Source organism: Ovis canadensis, chromosome 5 (genome assembly GCF_042477335.2).
Source record: "Ovis canadensis isolate MfBH-ARS-UI-01 breed Bighorn chromosome 5, ARS-UI_OviCan_v2, whole genome shotgun sequence".
Classification (NCBI taxonomy): domain Eukaryota; kingdom Metazoa; phylum Chordata; class Mammalia; order Artiodactyla; family Bovidae; genus Ovis; species Ovis canadensis.
Window position 1 is genome coordinate 34357464 of NC_091249.1, and position 22845 is coordinate 34380308.

Genomic DNA, 22845 nt, shown 5'->3' on the forward strand with positions numbered 1-22845 from the left:
GAGGTAGGCCTTTGAGCTTCCTGGTCTGCATCAGACAGACTCACTGATAAAACCTCCCAGAACCAGGTAACACCATAGCTGCAAACACATTCCTTTCAGCCTTTATTGAAGGCTATGACTTTTCCCCAGAGAAATTATAAGGCTTGTCTATGAGTAAACATTCAAGTACCAAGTGCACTGAAGACTTGGTCCTACTCTTTTAGAAAAACAAAGTATTATATAACCTCTAGAAATAGTTCTTTTAAGGGTTATTTACTTGGTTCTTAGTTGGACAAAAGCATCTTTGCAGGGCACACATTACATTCTAACAAACAGGGTTTAAATGGTTTTTATTGCAAGTTTGGAACTGGACACACCATGCCTTTTTCTGGCCCCTTGGACCTTGAGATCAGCTAAGGGGACCTTGTATAAATGGCAGTGGTTCCCCAAAGAGGGAGAGGTTGGAGGAAGGGAAGTAGGAAGGGAGGTTTGGGAAGGATACTGGGAGAGGATCTTCTGAACAGAAGCCATAGTGAAATGGAGAAATTCAAGCAAGCCTGAAGCACTTACGGGGGCTTCTCTTCCACCCACTGCTCGTGGCCCTCCTGCCCCTCCCAGAAGAGGGTCCCAGACTCCCTGAAGACCAGTTTCTTTGACACAGGCAACCTTAAGTCTCAAGTAGCTTTCTTAGATATAGTTTCTGGGGGATAGCTATTAGGCCATATGGTCTGGGAGGCCACTTTCCTCTGCTTAGTGGGAGGTGGCATCTTCCATCAACCAATGAGGCAAGATATATCTGCCAGGAGGTCAGGCTTCTGGGTTTGCTGGACCAGGACAATTCAGCTGTTCTATTTTCCCATTTGTGGGGTACCAGAATTCCCATGGCTCAGATGGGTAAAGAATCCTTCAGGGAGCCTAGGTTTGATCCCTGTGTTGGAAAGATCTCCTGGAGAAGGAAATGGCAATCCACTCCAGTATCCTTGCCTAGGAAATTCCACAGACAGAGGAGTGTGGCAGGCTATAAGTCCATGGGGTCGCAAGAGTCGGACAGGACTAAGCGACTAAACCACCACCACCAGCGTCTGACAAGCCTAAGGAAGGGACAGCAGAGATCCTGGGAGGTGTGACTTTTCCAAAATGCCCATTCCCAAGACCACAGACCTTTCAGGAAACTTGAGTTTCCAATGTTATACACCCCTAAACCTCAAAAGCAGCCCTTAATCAGCTTCCAGGGATGCATACCTCCTCTTCTTCATTAACTTTTGTAGCAAGTCTCAAGGAAGTAATTGTGACACAATGGAGTAAATGCTTTTTTATCTGCCGTGTGGAAGAGACACATTTGAAAATATGAGTGTCAGAGACTCATCATAAAGCATCTGTGGGTTTTTTGTTGTTTTTAAGAAATTGAGTTTTTTTTAATTTTTAAAAACGACATTGTATTTATTTGCAAGGAATTTAGCCCCATTTTTAGATGTGACCAGTGAAAACCTCCTGGTTTCAGAACCACAGATGACTAGTGAATAGCTCTTTGTTAGAAGACTGACTGGAGATGGGAAATACAGCATCATCTCAGGGAACACACAGCCCCCTCCTGGCCTCAGGCTGACCACTGATGGCCACACAACACTGAGCCAGACAGGTAAGGTGGTAGGATTTTCCAATTCCAGTTCTATTCTTGGAGCCATTGACTTAATTTATAACGTTGGGTTTGAGCACCTGGGGTGGCTCCCTTGTCAGGTAGCAACAGGAAACAAAGGTCAGTTTCCACACCCACCCATCTGCCACGATCCCTCACAACTCCCCTACCTTTACTGAAACTATAAGGCGGCTGAAGATAGTGAGAGCCAGGTTAAAAGTGGTCTGAGAGAAGTCAAAGATGTTCTCAACGCTCAGGAGCCACAACACAACTTCCCTGAAGGCTTCGCCAATCTCCGCCTGCTGGAAGGAGGAGGTGGGGGAGAGCAGAGAAGGTCGTTGGTCTCAGTCCATCAGTGGCTGGACCAGAGGGGTTGTAAGAAGCCCCTTCACCCTAAATAGCGGTCACGTAAAACTGTCTCTCTTTGTCCTGTTGTTCCCCCATTCAGACCCTCTCCTTCCTGCGCCCGTATTTTGGGTCTTCAGCTGAATTCCCCGACTCAAACAAGCCCTCTTCCAAAGCCCTCTAGTGAAGCACCGTTTCAGTGAGATAAGCTGGGGAGTGAGAGGGACGCACCTGGGGAAGGTGCAGGCTCCAGGGTGCGGCTCACCTGGTCGCGGGTGCACGTGGAACCCGGGCTCGTCCCGTGCGCGCGTGAGGGAGGGGGATGACCGTGCTTCCGGGAGGGCCCCGCGAGGGTACCGGTACCTGGAGTTGGCCACCCCGCCACAGACGCGCCTCGCGGCCCTGGGCCTGCGTCAGGTAGGCGAGCAGCCGGCGCTGGTCCGGAAAGCCTCCCCAGGTTTTCTGCATGAGCCTGGGCGGGCTGGGGACTGGGGGCTGCGTAGATGGTGCGGGCGGCGGCCCCCGAGCTGCGGCGGGGTCGGGGCCTGCAGCTGGCTGAGCCCGCATTACCCCCCGCACGGATTTGGTCCACGAAGGCGCGGGGAGCCGGAGCGCATCGCGCAGGCACGCCTCCGAGAAACTTTTCCGGATTGCCGCGGAGAGAGAGACGTTCCACGGCCGCGGGGGGAGCGGACAGCGAAGGGCCATTTCGCCTAGCCTTTCGTGCGAACTCTTACCTGGACACCGAGAGGATCTAACCTCCGAGGCCGAGTTCTGCGGCGCATGCTGCCCTCCGGAAGCCATGGATGCGTCAGATCCTGGGTCTGGGTCCCGGCTTAGTTCGGCGTTTTCTACCCCAGCGTCAGTGATTTGCAGCTGGGGAGGCCACGAGGCGGGGCGGGGCGGAGCGGGCTCAGCTGGCCCACCCCTCAACCCTGGCCCTGGGACTGCCCTGGCGCGCGGGGGCCCACTCCTCCCGGCCCTTTGTTCCCGAGGTGAGGGGCGCGGGCCTGGGACGCGGCGGGAGGGAGAGCGCGCAGGTGGGTGAAAGATCCTCTCTACTCTTACTCCACCCCACGCCCACCCATTGAGCCCTTCTTCCGCACCTAAAGCCCCCAGGCGCAGTCCCCAGCCGTGGTGGGGCGGCTGGTGAGCAAGCCGCCCTGGAGAAGGTTATCTATTGAAGGCTGCAATGTGTTAGGCGCTGGAACATAACAGTGAATAGAAGAGAGGTGGAACTTATAATCTAATCAGGAAAGAGAAAAGCTTGCGTAGAATATATGAAAATCCCAGCAATTCCACTCCTAGATATATGTCCAACAGAAATGCATATGTGAACGTACATGTTCATAGAAGCACTATTTGTAATAGCCCTAAACTGGGTACAACACAAATGTCCATCAATAGTTGAATGGGATAAACAAATTGTGGTATAGTCACACGATATAGGGGATACTATACTACACTGTGGGGGAGAAGGCAATGGCACCCCACTCCAGTACTCTTGCCTGGAAAATCCCATGGACTGGAAAATCCATGGAGGATTTCCTCCTGGAAAATCCCATGGAGGAGCCTGGTAGGCTGCAGTACATGGGGTCGCTAAGAGTTGGACACAACTGAGTGACTTCACTTTGATTTTTCACTTTCATGCATTGGAGAAGGAAATGGCAACCCACTCCAGTATTCTTGCCTAGAGAATCCCAGGGATGGGGGAGCCTGGTGGGCTGCCATCTATGGGGTCGCACAGAGTCGGACACGACTGAAGTGACTTAGCTTAGCATACCACATTGTAAGGAAGAATCTTACAAACATGATATTGACTGTTGGAAGACAGATAAAAAAGAATTCATACTGTATGATTTCATTTATAAAAAGCATAAAGAATGGATCTATAATGTTAGAGTCAAGATAGTGGTTACCCTTGGGGAATATGTGTGTATGCTATAGAAAACTACAGAACATTACTGAAAAAAATTAAAGAAGATCTAAATAAATGGAGAGACATTCCATGTTTATGAGCTGGAAGATCTAAATTATTAAAATAGCAATAGTTCCAAAACTGTCTATCAATTCAACATAATCCCTGTAAGTTTCTAGCTGTCTTTTTGATCCCTATATCATATCATATACAAAAATTACTGACAATAGATCATAGATCTAAACTAACACTGTATTTTAAAAATTCCTATGAACAACCAAGGAATTCAGAATGACCAAAACTACCTTGAAAATGCAGACATATAGGCTTTGTAGTATCTAATTTCAAAACTTACTACAAGCCTATGGTAATCAAGACAATATAGTACTGGATGGACATATAGATCCATGGAATTGAATTGAGAATCTGGAAATCAACCCTCATATTTATGACCAGTTGTTATTTGCCCAGGTTGCTACAATAATTCAGTGGGGGAAACCACTCTTTTCAGCAAATGGTGATAGGACAGATGAATATTCACGTGCAGAAGAATGAAACTGGATCCCAATAACATATCATATACAAAAATAACTCAAAATAGATCATAGATCTTAATGTAAGAGCTAAAACTAGAAAACTTAAAAAAGAACATCTTCATGTCTTGAGTTAGGAAGTGGTTTCTTAGATTTGCACCAAATATACAAGAAAATAACAAAAGAAAAGTTTGGACTTGATCAAAATTTAAAACTTTCATGCTTCAAAGAGCAGCATCTAGTGATTCAAAAGACAACACACATAATAGGAGAAAGCACATGTATATCATAAATCTGAAAAGAGACGTGTATTTAGAATACATAAGGAATTCTTACAACTTAATAATGAAAAGGGCAAAGAATTGATTAGACATTTCTCTGAAGAACATATTCAGATAGTCAGAGAGTGTGTGAAATCATGTCCAACATTACTAATCATCAAGGAATTACAAATAGAAACTACAAAGTGATGCTATTTTACATCAGCAGGATGGCCATAATAAGCAATTCAAGACAACAGCAGGTGGTGGCGAGGATGTAGAGAAAATTGTAAACCTCATACACTGCTGGTGGGAAGGGAAACCCTCTTCCATTGCTGGTGGTGCAGCCACTTTGGAAAACGACTTGATAGTTCCTCAAATGTTAAACATTAGAGTTACTAAATGATCCGTCAATTCCACTTGTAGCATATACCCAAGAGAAATGAAACATGTTCACAAAAACTTATTATCCATAGTACCAAAAAGTAGAGACAACCCAAATGTTCATCAATTGATAAATAGATAAAAATGTGGTATATTCATACAATAGAACATTATTTAGCCATAAAAAGTAAAGGATTATTGTTATGTGTTACAATAGGGATGATGCTTGAAAATATTATAAGTGATAGACATCATTTCACAAAAGGTTACATATTATATAATTCCATTTATATGATAAGTCCAAAATAGGCAAATCTATAGATATAGAAAGATTAGTGGTTGCCTAGGGCTGGGATGTTGCAAGGCGAAAGGGGGAGTGACAGCTGTAAGTGTTTCTTTTGGGTGTGATGAAAATGTTTAAACTCAATTGTGGTTATGGTCACACATAACTAGAGACAACTAGTTCTAGTTCTGTAGAAAGATTGGATATTAAGTAGGAGAGAAAAAGACTGTGATTTAACCTGATCAATTGTCAGAATCCAGCTTACACACAGCTCTGTATACAGTAAGAATCATTGAATTGTATAAATTGGTGAATCTTAATAAAGCAGATATATATTTTATCTATCATATATCAGAGAGTGATAAGTACTACGGAGAAATATAAAGCAGGGAGGGAAGATAACAAGGCTGGGACTGAAGATTGAAATTTTGTTTTCTGTTTTAGTTTTTGGCCGTACCCTGTGGCATGTGGGATCTTAGTTCCCTGACCAGTGATGGAACCTGCATCCCCTGCATTGGACAGCAGAGTCCTAACCACTGGACCACTGGGAAAATATCTGAAGGTTGGCATTTTAAGTAGAGAGATCATTGGTAGGCTTCACTAAGGAGGTGATATGTGAACAAAGATATTCTGAAGGCAATGAGGGAGTCAGGCAATATTTATCGAGGAGCTTTCTAGGCAGGGCCTGGCTTTGGATCTGGGCTTTGTCGCTGCCCATATGCATGACCTTGGACAAGTTACTTAATGGCTCTATGCCTCAGTTTTTTAAATCTGTGAAACAGTTCCTTCTATTTTCTATTAAAATGACTAATGGTACCTATTTCGAAAAGTTTTTATGTGAATTACATTAATAATTTAAAAGGAATTAAAGCACTTAGAACAGTATGCTGACACTATTTTATTAGCTCCTACTGCAAGCATAAAAGGCCTTGTATTCTATCATGAAACCATGCCTGCAAGGTCAGATGAGTCAAGGAGGCCAAGTGCAGCTGGTGCGAGAGGGATAGCTTGCAATGATGAGTAAGAGGGAAGATTGCAGGAACCAAGGACTGTGATCCGAGCCTGTGACTTTTATGCTGGGAGATGAGAAATCACTGGCAGGTTATGAATGAAGACAGTGTTGTTTTAGTTGCCAAGCCGTGTCAGACTTTTTGCAACCCCACCCACTGTAGCCGCCAGGCCCTTCTATCCATGGAATTTCCCAGGCAAGACTACTGGAGTAGGTTGCCATTTCCTTCTCCAGGAGATCTTCCCCACCCAGGGACAGAACCTCCATCTCCTGTATGGGAAGGCAGATTCTTTACCGGTGAGCACTCTGCCTCTTGTGTTGAAAGTAGACTAGGATGGGCAAGGATGCACTGCAAGGAAACTAGTTCTGAGCTGTTTGGTAATGCAGGCGAGAGATGGTGGTGCTCAAAGTGGTCAGATTCTGGTTCTACTTCTGAGACAGAGACAACTAGTTCTAGTTCTGTAGAAAGATTGGATATTAAGTATGAGAGAAAAAGACTGTGATTTAACCTGATCAATGGTCAGAATCCAGCTTACATTATTGTGATGGACTTTTAAAGTTGTTTATATTTAACAGGTGTGGCATAGGTACTAGTAGGCGATAGGAAGTGGGAATCAACGGTTCAATTTTGGACATAATAAACTTGAAATTATTGCACGTCCAAGCAGAGCGGTGTTCAGGGGAGTGGTTCAGATAGGTCATTCTTTCTTTCACAAGTATTTATTGAAAATCCACCTTGTGCCAGCTTCTATTCTAGGCTCTGGAGGTAACTGAGAATACTGACAAAGTTCCTCAGCTAATGGTGAGACAGGTCATAAGTTGGCAATCAAGCACAATAACGTATGTAAAGTGGCTCTTCTGAGGAAACACAATGTACAATTGCTATCGTTGTTTATAATATTTAGAACATAGCAAGCGCTAGAAGATGGGCGGCGTTGTGCCTCTTCTTCCCCAACCGTAGTAGCCAGATATCCCACCTCCAAATCCGGTCAGATTTCCAGCGGCAGCGGAATGGCAGCATTGCGCAAGCGCAGCCTCAGCCTGGCTTCCTAGGAGACGGACTCGGAAAGTTCTGGCGCAGGCGTAATCCGAGTGGCGGAGGAAGCCTCGTGCCCGGGGATGGGGCGGGGCGAGCCCGGAGTGCGCCTGCGCACAGCGAGCTCTCGCCAGAGGAGGCGCAGTCTTGGGTGCGCCAAGGAGGTGTTTGAGGAGTGTCTGATCCGCCTCTCCCGCGAAGCCGGCGTTGTTGGACTGCACCCCGGGCGGGGACGTCCGCGGGGCACGGGAGGAAGCCGCAATGCCGGTAAGGAGAGTCACTCAGCCGCTGGGGCTCCTCCTCATCTCTGCGGCCTGGCCGGGTGGCGCGGCCGTTACCATGGAGGCGCGGAGCAGGCTGGCGGCCCGGGTGGGGCGGGGCCGGGCCGGGCCGGGCCGGGCGGGCCAGGCGGTGTGGGAGCCAGGCGGTTGGGCCCGGGCATGTGGGGGTCCACCCGACCCCGGGAGGGGCCCGGAGCAGGCCTTGCCACCTTGGTCGCTGCTGCACCCCGAAAGGCCTGGGGTGCTTGACATAAAGGCGCTGTGCCGGAGGATGCGCGCTCGCTCCCAGCCCTGTTCTCTGGGTAGGGCGTCTAGGAGCGGCCGCGGAGGGTTGGCTCTTGGATGCCAGGTGGGGCTCTGCGTCGCGGAGCCGGGCTCTGGAAGGCAGCAGAGCACGGGTTGTCTGCCCCTACTCCAGGCTCCTGACTCGAGCTGTCATTCCTCTCGTGGCGCCCCAGCTGACAGTGCAGAATGTAATCCGTAGGCGTCTTTGTGTGTGAGGCGGGTGAGTGGTGGGTGATGGTATGCTTGTCTTGTAGGATTTCACAGATTATTATCGTGTGACTTAATAAGGGGGCGTCGTAAGTCCAGTCATGGGGAACCCTCCGACTGTGGCCGGTTATTTACGTGAGGGGGTGAGTGGTGGATGGTCGTATGTTCGTCTTGTAGGATTTCACAGGTTATAAGCAGGCGTCGTAAGTCCATTATAGGGTCATGGAGAACAGCTGAGAAGTGGCCGGTTGCGAGGCCCTGGGTAATTTATCTTTCTGGGTTCTTCTTTCCTGCATAATTAAACTTTTCCTCATGGGGGTATCAGGATGAAATAAGATAATACGCAGGAGGCTTGAAGGACAGTGCTTGACTTTTAGCATTAAATGCTTAATATTTGTTCCTTGTTGCTTTCTATTTAATTATCAATTTATTCAACAATTTATTACTGGGCACCAGCCACACTGTTGGCTCAGTAGTAAAGAATCCCCCTGGTAATACAGGAGAAGCTGGTTTGGTCCCTGGTTGGGGAAGTTCCCCTGCAGAAGGAAACGACAACCCACTCCAGTATTCTTGCCTGGAAAATCACATGGACGAAGGAGTCTGGCGGGCTACAGTCCATGGGGTCACGACTTAGCTACTAAACAACAACAACTACATACTAGGCACTGGAGATACAATATTGAGCAAAACCAGCCAGGTTCTTGAACTTGGGAAGAGAAAAGCTTGCCCTGTAGGGCAGAGGTGAAAACCACACATAGTGATAGGATGCTTAACTAAGTGAAGTGGATCAGTGGCCTACAATAGAAAGAAGTAGACTCTGGTGAATTGTTTAAATGTTGCCATGTAGGAATGCTGGCTTACAAATGTCAGATATCTATCTGTTTTTCAGAGAATCTAGAGAGTGTTCTTTTAATGAGATTTCTAATTTTTAAATTTTAGCAACTGACTTAAAAGATTTTTAGATAATAGGAGCCAAACAAAAGACATTTGTGGGCTAAATTTAGTCCCTTGACTGAGTACCTGTTTGGAACTTCTCAGTTAGATACAGACACAGACTTTAATAAAATAAGAAGCCAAAAAAAAAAAAAAAGTGTAACCAGTGCAGAAGAAAGAATGGTGCTATCAGGACCTATATTAGGTCAACTCTAGTCAGGGAAGTCTTCCCAGGTGAAGGAGCTGTTGAGCTGAGCTCTGCAAAGTAATTGAAGAGGGGGGAGTATGTTTTAGGCATAAGAAACAGCACCTGGAAAGGAGTGTGGTGAGAGGAAGCATGAAGACAAGAAAAGGCCTAAAAGAAAGCCAAGCAGAGTAACTTGTGAAATAAAGCTGGAGAAGTGGACATGGGCCAGAACCAGATCTTACAGACCACTGTAAGGATTTTGACTTTTATCCCCAAATCTGTGGGAAACTATTGTAGATTTCTGAGTAGGGGAGTGACTTAATTAGATTAGTTGAAACTGACTGCCAGGTAGAGAACAGACCATATCGGAACCTAATTAGATGCAGCAATACAGTTGTTGGTGGTGTTTAGTTGCTAAGTCATGTCCAACTCTTTGCCACCCAATGGACTGGAGCCTCCCAGGCTCCTCTGACCTTGGGATTTCCCAGGCAGGAATACTGGAGTGGGTTGTCATTTTCTTCTCCAGGGGATCTTCCCAACCCAGGGATTGACCCTGAGACTCCTGAATTGCCAGGCAGATTGTTTATCGCTGAGCCACCAGGAAGCCCAGCAGTACAGTTAGGAGTTTCTTATAATTCGGGACAAGATAACCTGGAATAAGGTGGTGAAAGTAGAGATGGAAAGAAGTGTGTTGAGTTGATATCATCTATTCCTTGTGAATGACAGTGGCTCATGTTTGTTTCTCTGATGCTTAGAAGAGTATCTGAAAGAGTAGGAGTTTAGTATCTGTTCAACTTAACTGTTAAACTGGATAGTAATTGGATTATATTTAATAATTGGATTGAATTTTAGTATAGATGCTTAATCATAGAATTTCAAAGTTTGAAACTTTACATGTACAAATGTTCATAAGGGTAGAGTCATTAAAAAAAATTTTCCAAGACATGTTCTTCTCTGCCATTAGGCTGTTTTTCTGTCTTTCACTAATATAGAAAAAGTAGACCATATGTGGATATATTATTTGATTAATTTCTTTCTTTTTTTTTTTAAACTAATGCATTGTAGAAAAGAAAGTTGAAAGTCTGAGAGGGCACAGAGGACCTACTACTGGATTCTTGATTGAAGTTATTAACCACATTCACATTTGTTCTTCTATAGGCAAGAGACTCAGAGGAAGTCAGGGACTTTGTGCAGAAAGACAAGTCTCTTACACATTCTGATTTTCTGCCTGAATAGCATTAACTATAAATGTAAATTAAATTACCTCTTCCCTTATTTGTGTTATAAAAGAAGCTATTTTTATACCTTTTTAGTAAGTTTTTCTATATATCTGTAAGATCTTTAATTAAATTTAACAAATAATTATGGAGTGTTTAATGTGTGCAAGGCACTGAGGTGGCAAAGTAGCCTTTTCAAGTTTTAAATTTAATCTGTTGAAGGTAAAAGTAAATGTTCTTTTCGTTATTTGTAAATATTTTCTCCACCAGATCAATAAATCAGAGAAGCCGGAAAGCTGCGATAATGTGAAGGTGGTTGTTAGGTGCCGGCCCCTCAATGAGAGAGAGAAATCAATGTGCTACAAACAGGCTGTCAGTGTGGATGAGATGAGGGGAACTATCACTGTACATAAGACTGATTCTTCCAATGAACCTCCAAAGACATTTACTTTTGATACTGTTTTTGGACCAGAGAGTAAACAACTAGATGTTTATAACTTAACTGCCAGACCTATTATTGATTCTGTTCTCGAAGGCTACAATGGTGAGTAGTTTACTTCTAAACAACTTTTTATCAAGTTATTAATAATACCCAGTGAATTTACCCACTGTAATTGTATAATTGAACTGTACAGTTTGAGTTGTAGTAAATACATACAGTTGTGAAACCATCAGTTTTATCATCCCCATAAGTTCTGTGTCTGTTTGCAGTCCTACCCCCAGCAACCATGGACCTGCTTTCTGTCTAGTTTTGCCTTTCTTTAGAATTTCGTATAAATCAGATTATTCAGTATTTTGTCTTTGTCTGTTTTCTTTGTTCAGTTGTGTTCAACTCTGTGCCACCTCGTGGACTGGAGCATGCCAGGCTTCCCTGTCCTTCACTATCTCATCGAGTATGCTCAAACTCACGTCCCTTGAGTTGGTGATGTCATCCAAGCATTGTGACTCAGACAGTAAAGAATCTGCCTGCAGTGCAGGAGACTGGGGTTTGATTCCTGGGTTGGGAAGATTCTTTGGAGAAGAATTCTCCAGTATTCTTCCCTGGAGAATTTCATGGACTGAGGAGCCTGGTGGGCTGCAGTACATGGGTCTGAAAGAGTCAGGCACGACTGAGTGACTAACACTTTCTTTGACTTAGTGTAATATTTTAGAGGGTCATCCATGTTGTGGCTTATATCAGTAGTTCCTTTTTATTGTTAAGTTTTATTCTATTATATGAAAATACCACCTTTTGTGATCTTTGGGGATTTGAATGATTCCAGTTTTTTGCTATTAAAAATGACGCTGTTAGGAACATTCTTTTGTCTTTTAAAAGCATTAAGTCTTTGTGCAGATAAATTTCAAAATTTGTCTTGGATAGGTACCTAGGAGTGAAATTGCTTGTGTCTTGTGGTTTATGTATGTTTATCTTTTGAAGAAACTGCAAAACAGGTTTCTGTAGTGGTGACTGTGCTTCTTTTTTCCCAACAGCATGGTATGAGAGTTCTAATTTCTTTGCATTCTCACCAACTCTTAAACTATCATTCTTCTTAATTATAGCTATTCTAGAGGATATGTAGTGGTATCTCATTGTATTTCCCTAATGATTAACAGCATTAAACATCTGTGTCCTTATTGGTCATTTATATATCTTCTTGGTAAAATATCTCTTAACCTATTTTACCCATTTTAAAATTCGGTTGCCTGTGTTCTTATTATTCAGTCATGCTCTTTATATATTGGATTCATATATGTGATCAGATGTGTGATTTGAAAATATTTCTCCCAGTCTGTGGCTTGTCTTTTCATTTTCTTAGTGATGTTTTTTGAAAAGTTTTATGTTTTGTTGAAGTCTCGCTATCAGTTTTTCTTTTATCACATGTTTTTTTGGTGACATAGCTCAGAAATTTTTTCCAAACCCAGGACCACAAAGATTTTCTCCTGTGTTTTCATCTAGAAGTTGTTAACATTTAGATCTTCAGTTCAGTTCAGTCGCTCAATGCCGGGAGCCAGTGTGAGGAATCCCGCCCGTGACAAGGTCATGAGGAAGGAAGCTGACATACGCAAGGCATGCTCAGACTTCAGGGACCCCTCTGGAAATTCCTAAGCATGTACCCCAACAAAAATCTGCCGGCTTTTGTGCTCTGCTTTTCCACTCTTCTGACATTTTCTGGAAAAAGTCAATTCAGGGCTTTAGTCTTCTGCATTTGAAAGAGTGTTTCAATCCAAAAAACCCTCTGATGGCTTTCTAGCCTGCCTGCAGGACTCCTACAGCTGCGCGTGTGATTGTTTGAGGCCTCCTGACCGCAGGAGGCACAGGAAGCTTAAAACATCCTAGGAATGTAGGGGCTTCCGAGGAGTCAAAATCTTTAGAATAGGACTGATTAAAGGTTTCATTTGTTGGGTCAGTATTTGCTGCCAAATTTTCACATCCTTTATTTGTAGATATAGTTGGTATACAGAAAAACAAGTAGTAGACCTTGTATTAGCAACATTAGATCTTTGAGTTAAGTACCTTCTTTGTTATATCCCACTGCACCTTTGTTCTATAGAGATGTAACTTTAATGCTTTAAGGAGATGTAGATTAAAGAAAAACACTTCAGGGGAAACAAGATTAACATTCATTAAGGAAGAGAGCCAAAAAGTGTTAACAAGCCTCTTGGCCAGAAGATAATGTAAATCACCTGAGACCTTTTGTATACAAAATGATGTATAGAAAGAGTCTGAGCTTCGAACGCTACATAATTTTGTGTTACCCATTGATCTCCGTGTTTTATCAAAAGTATAAAAGGCCTTCTGAACGATAAAGGAAGGGGCCAGCTTCGGGGGCCAGGGGCCAGGGGCCAGGGGCCAGCTTCTTGGACCAGTTTCTCTAACTAGTCTCCCGGCCTGGTTTCTTGGGGCTCTGGCTCCCCCCGTGTCTCTCTCTCTCTTTCTTCTCTCTCTCTTTCCCTCTCTCTGCTCTTTACTTTAACTTCAGGCTGAATCTCCACCTGGAGCGCGGAGGCTCGCCAGGTCTACTTACTTGCCCTGGCTGTTAAGACCCTTGAGAAAGGGAGCTTAGGCACCCTTAGATATTCAAGCGGGCGCCGGTGGCCCAACGTAGATGGTGCAAATTCCTTGTCTGGAACTTTATTGGTCTTCCGCGTAAACCAAGCTATTCAGCCCTCTTCCTCCACTTAATCTTCTTACTACACTATAGTTTCTTAATCTAATCTTACTTTAATAAATAAACAAGTCTTTCCACGCCAACGCCGTCCACCCTTCGAATTCCTTGGATCCACCGGGGCTGGACCCCGGCAACTCAGTGGTTTCCGACTCTTTGCAACCCCATGAATCGCAGCACACCAGGCCTCCCTTTCCATCACCAACTCCCGGAGTTTACCCAAACTCATGTCCATTGAGTCGGCGATGCCCTCCAGCCATCTCATCCTCTGTTGTCTCCTTCTCCTCCTGCCCCCAGTCCCTCCCAGCATCAGGGTCTTTTCTAATGAGTCAGCTGTTCTCCATCAGGTGGCCAAAGTATTGGAGTTTCAGCTTCAACATCAGTCCTTCCAATGAACACCCAGGACTGATCTCCTTTAGGATGGACTGGTGGGATCTCCTCACAGACCAAGGGACTCTCGAGAGTCTTCTCCAACACCACAGTTCAAATGCATCAATTCTTGTACGCTCAGCTTTCTTTTTTTTTTTTTTTTATCTTGCCTGATTGCTCTGACTTAGACTTCCATTAGTATGTTGAATAAAATTAGCAAGAGTGGGCAGCCTCATTTTATTCCTGATATAGAGGAAATACTTTTTTCTTTTCACCATTGAGCATCATATATTGGCTGTGGGTTTGTCAGACAAAACTATTATTATTTTGAGGTTTGTCCCCTTTAATTGCACTTTATTGAGAGCTTTTATCATAAATATCTGTTGAATGTGTTAAAAGCTTTTCTGCATCTATTGAGATGGCTATATGATTTTTATTATTCAGTTTTTCAAATATAAATTTATTTATTTTAATTGGAGGATAATTACTTTACAATATCGTATTGGTTTTGCCATAGATCAGCATGAATCCGCCACGGGTGTACACGTGTTCCCCATCAGCTTTCTTTATAGTCCAACTTTCACATCCATACATGACCACTGGAAAAACCATAGCCTTGACTAGACAGACCTTTGTTGGGAAAGTAGTGCCTCTGCTTTTGAATATGCTGTCTAGGTTGGTCATAACTTTCCTTCCATGGAGTAAGCGTCTTTTAATTTCATGGCTGCAGTCACCATCACTGCATTTAAGATCTTACATTTCCTAAAAATAATTGTATTTATCTTTTGGCTGTGCTGGGTCTTCGTTGCTGCACGGGCTTTTCTCTAGTTGTGGTGAGCCAGAGCTGCTCTCTAGTTGCAGTGTGCAGGCTTCTCATTGCAGTGGCATCTCCTTAGGTGGAGCACAAGGCCCAGTATATGTGGCACATGGGCTTAGTTGCTCCATAGCCTGTGAGATTCCTGGACCAGGAATTGAACCCGTGTCTCCTGCATTGGCAGGCAGATTCTTTACCACTGAGCCACTGGGAAAGCCCTCTGGCCCATTTTAATTTTTATATACGATGTGAAGTTAGGGTGAGGTTTTTTTTTTTTTTCCCTTTCTCTGTCTCATTCCCTTTTTCCTTATCTTGCTTGTGGATATCTAATTGTTCCAGCATCATTTATTGAGAAGAATGCTCTTTCTCTATTGAATTAACTTGGTAATTTTGTCAAAATTCAACTGACCGCAAATAGGTGGGCTTATTTTTGGATTGTCTTCTATTCCATGTCTGTCCTGTTTTAATTACTATAGCTTTGTAAAATGTTTTGAAATTAGGTAGTGTATGTTTTCTAATTTTGCTACTCTGTCAAAGTTGTTTTTACTTTTCTAGGTCCTTTGCATTTTTATATAAAAGTTTTAGGAACACATTGTCAATTTACACACACACAACCACCTAGGATTTTGGTAGGGATTGTGTTGAATTACTATTCTGACAGTACTGAATCTTCCAATACATGAACATGATATATCTATTTATGTCTTAATTTCTCTCATCAGTATTTTGTAGTTTTTAATTGCAGATCTTGTACTACTTTTGGTAAACTTTCTTAAGTATTTTTTTGATGCTTATTGTGAACAGAATTGTTCTCGTAATTTTCTTTCGGAAATTGCACATTGTTCATGTATAGAAACGCAGTAGATTATTTTAGACTTTTTAAATTGAGATAAATTTTAAATAACATGAGTAAGAGGTAAACTGTTAGTCATTTCAGTCATGTTTGACTCTTTGCGACCGCATGGACTGTATCCCACCAGGTTCCTCTGTCCATGGAATTCTCGAAGAATACTGGAGTGAGTTGCTGTTCCTCCTCCAGAGGATCTTCCTGACCTAGGGATCGAACCTGGCCACCAGGGAGGCCTAATAAGTTCGCTATCTTGACCATTTTACACTGCACAAATGAGGGGCTTTTAGTACCTTCATACATGCAACCATGTATCTGTTTCCAGAACATTTCCATCACCCCTCAAAGAAACTCTGTACCCATTAGCAGTTACTCCCAATTCTCTCTCTCCTACCCTGGCGATCACTTACTTTGTGTGTATGAGTTTGCCTGTTCTGGGCATTTCTAATGTGTAGAATCACATACCATTTATTCTGGTGTGTCTGGCTTCTTATTAACATGATTTTAAAATTTACTTACTTGTATTGTTTGGCTGCACTGGGTCTTCCTGGCTGCACTGGGTCTGTCTCTAGCTGCAGTGGCTTCTGTTGTTGCAGAACCTAGGCTCTAGGGCATGTGTGTCTAGTTGCCCCATGGCATGTGGAATCTTCCCAGTCCAGGGATTGAGCCTGTGTCTCTGGTATTGATTGGCAGGCAAATTCTTAACAGCTGGACCATCAGGGAAATCCTAGTATGATATTTTTGACGTTCATCCATGCTGTTGTATGTATCCATACTTCATTCTTTTTTTACGGCCAAATGATGTTCCGTTGTCTGGATATACTATATAGTTTATTCGTCAGTTGATGAACATTTGGGTTGTTTCCATTTCTTAGCTTTTATGAAGAATGTTGCTATGAACATTGTACAAGAACATTGCACAAAAACATTGTACAAGTTTTTAATGTGGACATATATTTTCAGTTTTCTTAGGTACCTAGGAATATAACTGCTGAGTCAAAAGGCTAACTGCCTTCATGTTCGTGTTTGGCAGAAACCAACAAAATTCTGTAAAGCAATTATCCTTCAATTAAAAAAAACAACCCCCCCCCCCAAAAAAAAAAAACAGTAATTGCCAGTCTGTTTTCCACAATGGCTATACCATTTTTACAGTCCCACCAGCAATATGTGAGATTTCCCATGTCCACATATCTTTGCCAAAACTTGTTGTTTGTCTTTTTGATTATAGACAATGTGGTGGGTGTGATCTCTCATGTGGGAGCTCATGTTTTTCGGCTGATTTTTGTATGTTGATTTTGTATAATGCAGCCTTGCTAAATTTATTATTTCTAGTAGGCTTTTTTTGGGGGGGGCGGATAAACTCCCTAGGATTTTCTACACATGAGAGCTCATCTGAAAATGGCTTCTTTCTTTCCAGTCTTTTTGTTACCTGAATTGCCCTGACTGGAGTAGAACCTCCAGTACAGTGTAGAATAGAAATGGTAAGGGGCCATTTTTGTATTGTTCCTAATCTTATGGAGAAAGCATTCATACTTTTACCAATGTGATGTTCTCTGTAGATTTTTCATAGACGCTTTACCAGATTGAGTTCCTGCCTGTTCTTAGGTTGCTGAGAGTTTTTTTTTCAGTAGTGTATATCAGATTTTGCCAAATGCAGTTTTTTGCACTTAAATTATTTTTAAAAGTTTTTTAATATGATCCATTACATTGATTCATTTTTAAATGTGAAATCGGCATGCCCCTTGGTCATGGTATATTATCCTCTTGTATAATGTTAGATTTGATTAGCTAAAATGTTTAACATTTTTGCAACTGTGACCATGAGGGATGTAAGTAATGTAGTTTTCTTGTAGTGTCTTTATCTGGTTTTGGTATCAGAATAATGCTAGTTTCATAGAATGAGTTGAGAAGTATTCCCTCCTTTTTAATTATCTGGAAAAAATTTGCCTAGGATTAGTATTATATCTTCTCTAAGTGTTTGGTAGGATTCACCAGTGAAGCCTACTAGGCCTGGAATTTTTTTCATGGAAAGGTTTTTAGCTACAGATTGAATTTATTTAATGGATACAGGAATATTCAGGTTATGTTTTTATTTATTTATTTATTTGGTGCTCTTTATTTTTAATTTTTTTTACTTTACAGTACTGTATTTGTTTTGCCATACATTGACATGAATCCACCACGGGTGTACATGAGTTCCCAATCCTGAACCTCCCTCCCACCACCCTCCCCATATCATCTCTCTGGGTCATCCCAGTGCACCAGCCCCAAGCATCCTGTATCCTGTATTGGACCTAGACTGGCGATTTATTTCTTACATGATAGTATAATGTTTCAATGCCATTCTCCCAAATCATCCCACCCTCTCCCTCTCCCACAGAGTCCAAAAGTCTATTCTATACATCTGTGTCTCTTTTGCTGCCTCGCATACAGGGTTATCATTACCATCTTTCTAAATTCCATATATATGTGTTAGTATACTGTATTGGTGTTTTTCTGTCTGGTTTACTTCACTCTGTATAATAGGCTCCAGTTTCATCCACCTCATTAGAACTGATTCAAATGTATTCTTTTTAATGGCTGAGTAATACTCCTAATACTCCATATTGTATATGTACCACAGCTATCTTATCCATTCGTCTGCTGATGGACATCTAGGTTGCTTCCATGTCCTGGCTATTATAAACAGTGCTGCAATGAACATTGGGGTACATGTGTCTCTTTCAGTTCTGGTTTCCTCAGTGTGTATGCCCAGCAGTGGGATTGCTAGGTCATAAGGCAGTTCTATTTTTAGTTTTCTAAGGAATCTCCACACTGTTCTCCATAGTGGCTGTACTAGTTTGCATTCCCACCAACAGTGTAGGAGGGTTCCCTTTTCTCCACACCCTCTCTAGCATTTATTGCTTGTAGACTTTTGGATCGCAGCCATTCTGACTGGTGTGAAATGGTACCTCATTGTGGTCTTGATTTGCATTTCTCTGATAATGAGTGATGTTGAGCATCTTTTCATGTGCTTTATGGCCATCTGTATGTCTTCTTTGGAGAAATGTCTGTTTAGGTCTTCTGCCCGTTTTTTGGTTGGATTATTTGGTTCTTTCATATAGAACTGCATTAGCTGTTTGTATATTTTGCAGATTAATCTCTTATGAGTGGCATACTTTGTAAATGTTTTTTTCCCATTCCATTTAATTTTGTTTATGGTTTCCATTGTTGTGCAAAAGCTTTTAAGTTTAATTAGATACAATTATTATTATTATTATTATTACCCTAGAAGGTGGATAGAAAACAGTCTTGTGATTTATGTCAAAGAATTCTGCCTATGTTTTCCTCCAAGAGTTCTGTAGTGTCTGGTCTTACATTTAGACCTTTAATCCATTTTGAGTTAATTTTCACGTATGATGTTAGGGAGTGTTTTATTTCTTTTTTTTTTACATGTAGCTGTCCAGTTTTCCCAGCACCATTTATTGAAGAGACTGTCTTTTCTCCATTGTATAGTGTTGCCTCCTTTGTCATAGATTAATTGGCAGTAAGGGCTTGGGTTTATCTCTGGACTTTCTGTAGTGTTACATGGATCCATGGTTCTGGTTTGTGCCAGGGCCATGCCATTTTGATGACTGTAGGTTTGTCAGATAGTCTCAAATCAGGGAGCCTGATTCCTCCAGCTCCTTTTTCTTTCTCAGGATTGCTTTGGCTATTCTGGGTCTTTTGTGTTACAGTATACATTAAATTTTTTTTTGTTCTAGTTCTGTGAAAGACGCCACTGGTCATTTAATAGAGATTGCATTGAATCTGTAAATTGCCTTGGGTAGTATAGTCATTTTGACAATGTTGATTATTCCAGTCCAAGAACATGGTATAACTTTCCGTCTGTTTGTATCACCTTTGGTTTCTTTTATCAGTGTCTTACAGTTTTCAGAGTACAGGTCTTTTGCCTCTTTAGGTTTATTTTAGGTACTGTATGCTTTTTGATGCAGTGGTAAAGGATTGTTTAATTTCTCTGTCTGATCGTTTGTTGTTAGTGTATATAGAATTGCAACAGATTTTTGTGTTTTGACTTTGTATCCTGCAACTTTACCAAATTCACTGAGTGCTAGTAGCATTCTGATGGCATCTTTAGGATTTTGTATGTATAGTATCATGTCATCTGTGATGGTGACAGTTTTACTTCCTTTCCAGTATGGATTCCTTTTATTTCTTTTTCTTCTCTGATTGCTGTAACTAAGGGTTCCAAAACTGTTGAATAAAAGTGGCAAGAATGGACATCTTGTCTTGTTCCTGATTTTGGAGGAAGTTCTTTTAGTTTCTCCCTGTTGAGAATGTGTGGGTTTGTCATATATTGGCAATTTGATCTCTGGTTCCTCTGCCTTCTCTAAATCCAGTTTGAACATCTGGAAGTTCCCGGTTCACGTATGGTTGGAGCCTGGTTGGAGAATTTTGAGCAGGAGAATTGAGCATTTTAGGAATCAGTGAACATTTCAGGAATGTTTTGGGTTTTAGTTCTAGATGGTCTTGTAGGTCTTCATAGAACTGTTCAACTTCAGCTTCTTTAACATTACTGGAGGCAGTGATCAAGACCATCCCTGTTGTAACTTGTAATTGGTCTGTTTGTATTTTGTATTTCTTTTTGGTTCAGTCTTGGAAGGTTGTATATTTCTAAGAATTTGTCCATTTCTTCTAGGCTGTCCATTTCATTGACATTAAGTTGCTTGTAGTAGTCTTTTGTGATCCTTTGTATTTCTGCAGTGTCCTTTATAACTTCCTTTTCATTTCTAACTTTATTGATGTGAATCGTCTTTTTTCTTAATGAGTCTGGCTAAAGATTTATCAATTTTGTTTATCTTTTCAGAGAAGCAACTTTTAGTTTGATTGTTCTTTTCTATTGTTTTCTTTGTCTCTATTTCATTTATTTCTGCTTCTTTGTCTTTATTTGCTTCTCCTCTGATTGTTTGATTTCTTTCCTTCTACTAATTTTGGGTTTTGTTTGTTCTTCTTTCTCTAGTTACTTAATATACTTTTAAAATTAGTAATGATCATGTATTTAATACACTCATAGAAATTGCTTTCATTTTATTTATGTATTTTTTTGGCTGTGCTAGGTCTTCGTTGCTTTGCATATGCTTTCTCTAGTTGTGGTAGGTGGGGGCTACTTTTTGTTGTGGTGCGTGAGCCTCTTATTATTACAGTGACTTCTCTTGTTGCAGAGTACAGGCTCTAGGCACACAGACTTCATTAGTTGTGGCCCAGAGGCTTAGTAGTTGGAGCTTGTGGCCCCTAGTGTGCGCAGACTTAGATACTTGTGCCGCACAGCCTCAGCAGTCGTGGCTTGCGGGCTCTAGAGTGTTGGCTCAGAGGCACGCAGGCTTAGTTGCTCCACAGCATGTGGAATCTTCCCAGACCAGGGATCCAGCCTGTGTCCCCTGTGGTGGCAGGCAGATTCCTATCCACTGCACCACTAAGGAAGTTCTGCATTAAGTAGGTATTAATTTTGAGTTAAAACATTTTTTTGGTCATTATATACTGGTAAAAAATACTTGGGCTGTGGAGCCAACTGGAGTATGTTCAGATTAAAATGATATAGAGCAAGTAATTCAACCTCTCTAAGCCTTTGTTTCCTCAGCTAAACTGTGGGGATATAAATACTGCCTAGCGCTTAGGATTGGGGTGAAAATTAAATAGGAATGCATATAAAGTATGTGACATCGCACATAGCAGATGATCAGTAAATGATAGCTGTTTTGTCTTTTCTAAGATGCAATATATGAGTTCATGGTATTTTTAGCTCCTTTAAATGTAGTAAGTTATATTCTTAATGAAAGAGTTTGAAATATTTAGGGAGTTAGAAAAAATTTACTTTTTTATTCCCACATACAGAAATGGTTTATGTTGTGATTATTTTCATTAGAAGTTTGACAGTGATGACATTTGTATTAACTGAATAGAGTGGTAGTAGTTAAGCAACCTTTTGCATTTATGCTGTCACTTCCTAGGCTATCTACTGTTCTCTCTCCTGAGGAAATCTCACCCAGTGCCATAGCTTCAGCTGGCAAATGAATCTCATCCATCCGCCTGCTTGCTTGGCACATCCATTTGAGTGTATCGTAGACTTAAAGCTCACTACCTCCAAACTCAGTGTATGATCTTCCGTTTCAAACTGTTATTTCTTCCAGTGTTGTTCACCACCTCAGTACATAGCTTAGCGTTACATTCCCTTGGTCAAGCCAGAAATTTGAAAGTCACCTTCAATTCTTCCTTTACCCTGGTCCCCTTTTGACTAGTTCTTTCCCAGGCATCTTGATTCTAACTGCTAAATGTCTGTGAAATACTTTCCATCTTTCTCATCCCCTTCTGTTGTCAGCACTATCTCTTACCTGGATAACCGTGTCAGCCCTCTAACTGGTTTCTTCACTTCTCCCATGCTTTTTTCCAGTTCTTTGTATACAGTATAGCCAGTGATGGTGACACTTTTTTGACTGAAAAATCATTCTGTGTCTTCAGTTTGTTTTTAAGATAAACTAGTGTTCTTGCCTGGAGAATCCCAGGGACGAGGGAGCCTGGTGGGCTACCGTCTGCGGGGTCGCAGAGTCTGACACGACTGAAGCAGCAGCAGCAGCAGCTAGAACCTTAACATGTTCTTCATCACCCTGTGTAATTAATCCCCTCAGTTTCTTTAGCTCTAACCGCATCCACTGTCCTTTTCCATCTCTGTTTCTTCCATTCTGGTCTCCTTGCAGTTTTGCAAAATCTCCATTCACTTTTTTGCCTTTTGCTGTCCATCTGTTTCTAAGTCATGCTCATATATTAGATGGACTCTTCTGGAAAGCCTTCTTTGACCTCTTCCCCTTTCCTTCTTCCGTAGTTTTCTTGCCTCGATTATGTCCCTGACTCTCATGCAGAGCTCTGTGTTTCTCCTTGCCAGCACTCATCTTGGTTATGATTATTTGGCTGATAGGTCCTCCCCAGGATGACACATACCGTGAGATTACAGATTGTGTTTGTCTTTGTCATTGTGTCCCTGAAGCATAGCACCATGCCAGACTCAGGTGTGTAGTGTTTGTTGAGTGAATTAATTTGGATATTTAGAAAATTTAAGTTGTATCTGTAATTACTTTTAATATATTGTCACTTCCTTTTGTTAATTCCCCCTATTCCTTACAGCTGTTACTTAAAACTTTTATT

The 22845-nt window shown here is 42.0% G+C and overlaps 2 protein-coding genes across 6 annotated transcripts in view; one reads left to right on the top strand and one right to left on the bottom strand.

The window, feature by feature from the left end:
- The window catches only part of CCNI2 (cyclin I family member 2), a 6574-nt gene extending 3432 nt beyond the window's left edge, over positions 1–3142 (bottom strand). Inside the window, exons 1-4 of the mRNA XM_069591580.1 lie at positions 3067–3142; positions 2324–2836; positions 1786–1914; positions 1222–1296 (exon numbers count right to left, since the gene is read on the bottom strand). Of these exons, the coding sequence (XP_069447681.1) occupies positions 1222–1296; positions 1786–1914; positions 2324–2764 (645 nt within the window). The 5' untranslated portion in view covers positions 2765–2836; positions 3067–3142. The remainder of the gene's footprint in view (positions 1–1221; positions 1297–1785; positions 1915–2323; positions 2837–3066) is intronic.
- Positions 3143–7451: 4309 nt separating this feature from the next.
- KIF3A (kinesin family member 3A) overlaps positions 7452–22845 on the top strand; it is a 76350-nt gene continuing 60956 nt past the window's right edge. For 2 of the 5 annotated variants that reach the window (XM_069591492.1, XM_069591493.1), the window contains exon 1: positions 7452–7650. In XM_069591492.1, coding sequence (XP_069447593.1) covers positions 7467–7650 — 184 coding nt within the window. In that variant the 5' untranslated portion in view covers positions 7452–7466. Of the gene's footprint in view, positions 7651–7760; positions 8014–10763; positions 11038–22845 lie in introns of those variants that run through there. The other 3 variants (XM_069591491.1, XM_069591489.1, XM_069591490.1) reach the window with 3 other exon arrangements.